General features: G+C 49.2%; 1 protein-coding gene across 1 annotated transcript in view; it reads left to right on the plus strand.

Moving 5' to 3' along the window:
* Positions 1-1,472, plus strand: part of EMH_0053100 (U5snrp Brr2 SFII RNA helicase (sec63 and the second part of the RNA), related) — a gene marked incomplete at both ends in the record, with an annotated part of 2,717 nt that extends 1,245 nt beyond the window's left edge. The window contains 2 exons of the mRNA XM_013496950.1: positions 304-911; positions 1,185-1,472. Of these exons, the coding sequence (XP_013352404.1) occupies positions 304-911; positions 1,185-1,472 (896 nt within the window). The remainder of the gene's footprint in view (positions 1-303; positions 912-1,184) is intronic.
* Between the last annotated feature and the right edge of the window lie 251 nt (positions 1,473-1,723).

The following is a 1,723-nucleotide window of genomic DNA, read 5'->3' on the forward strand; positions in this document are numbered from 1 at the left end:
CAGTGGCACTGAAAGACATACAAGTAATCACAGCAGAAGCACCACCCTGTGGTGTGCTAACTTCATGGATAACTAGCCTTGTTTCAGACCTCGTGCAAATACCTGCTCTTGTAGTGGTACCCATAGCCTGCGCATGTGTAGCAGTGTGTGTTTTTGAATTGAAGCGAATTTATTCGTGCATCGGGCGTTTCAGATGAGTGATGTATTTGTTTGTGTAGTAATCGTTAGACTGCGTGTACACGTGAAAGCTGTTGACGTGCTTGTCAACTGGTATGCCGTGGTTTGTTGAATGTCTGTGCCCAGCGGAACCTGACACGACGGCAGGAGTCGCGGTGGTGTTTGATGAGGAAGATGAGGCAGAGGATGACTACGGCTATTCGGATATGGAGGCCGAGGGTGAAGACGATGACGATGAAGAGACGGAAGAACAAGAAGAGAAAGAAAGGACATATTTAGCTGCCAAGAACCTTGATGAGGAGGAGATGGACAACGAAGAGTCGGCATACTCTGTAGATGTATCGAAGATTGATCCTCACTGGCTCCAGCGCGAGCTGAACGCAGTCTTCTCTGACCCGAATCAGGCTGTAGCGACAGAGAAAGAGATCCTGTCTATTCTTCCTATCCCAGACATTCAAGAATGTGAAAACAAGTTGGTTCTGATTTTGAAATACGAAAACTTCGAACTCGCCAAAAAGATCCTCAAAAACCGATGGAAATTGTTCTACTGCATTCGGTTGGGGCAAGCGCAGACTACAGAAGAGAAGGAAGGTATTCGGGAGGAGATGAAAAATACCCAAGAAGGACAAGAAGTCCTTGAGCTGCTCGATGCACTCACCTCACGCCGCAATAAAGAAAAAGAGGTCACTCTAAATGTCCGGAAAGAGGCAGCAACGCTTGCCGCCAAGGCTCAGGTAAACAGCACTCAAACCCACTGCATACAGACAAACGACGCATCATTGGGTAGAACAAATTATACTAGTTATTCAGATTTTGCCTCTGAGCTGACCGCTTGTTGTCAGTCACCTAGTTCCCTCACCGCAGCATCTATACCCTGCTGCTCCATGAGTGTGGCGGTGCAAAACTGTTGAAAATTCTTGCTGCCCACTCTCTTCGTGAGTGGAAAATATACCCCGACGCATCTTGTTAATATATTAGTGTAGAGCACATCATGATGTTCTCTGCAGGCGCGTGACGCGTCGCTTCGAGCTGCAGAGGCCGACGACGACTCAAGTGCTTTGGGAGGAGGGGCCCATGGCACGCCGGGAGGGCCCGGGGGCCCCAGTAGCCAAGCTGCCCAGCGGAAGCCCACTGGATCTGTTGACTTGCAAAGCATTGCGTTTCAACAGGGCAGCCATTTAATGGCGAATGCAAAGGTCAAGCTACCAGATGGAACTCAGAGAATCGAGACGAAGGTCAGCTTCAATCCACGTGCTGCTCCGATACACGAGACACTGCCTGCGCACGAGTCATAGCGACACATTGGGAATCGTTAGCTACGTTCCTGGCTTATAGCGTGCAGGATGTTGACCACTGCATTAGAGCCTTTGTATGTATAGCTTGTCTTTCTCGTTCTTCTCTGCCTTAGCACAGTTTTCTCCCTTCAGAGTATGGGCTGGGAGAAGCTGAAATTTATTTAGCTGGTCTGTTTGTGGGAATTTTTCAGAGCTACGACGAAGTGGTGGTCCCGGCTTTGAAGCGGCCGGTTGAAAAGTCAGAGGGTTTG

Source organism: Eimeria mitis, genomic scaffold (assembly GCF_000499745.2).
Source record: "Eimeria mitis Houghton genomic scaffold, Emh_scaff2391, whole genome shotgun sequence".
Classification (NCBI taxonomy): domain Eukaryota; phylum Apicomplexa; class Conoidasida; order Eucoccidiorida; family Eimeriidae; genus Eimeria; species Eimeria mitis.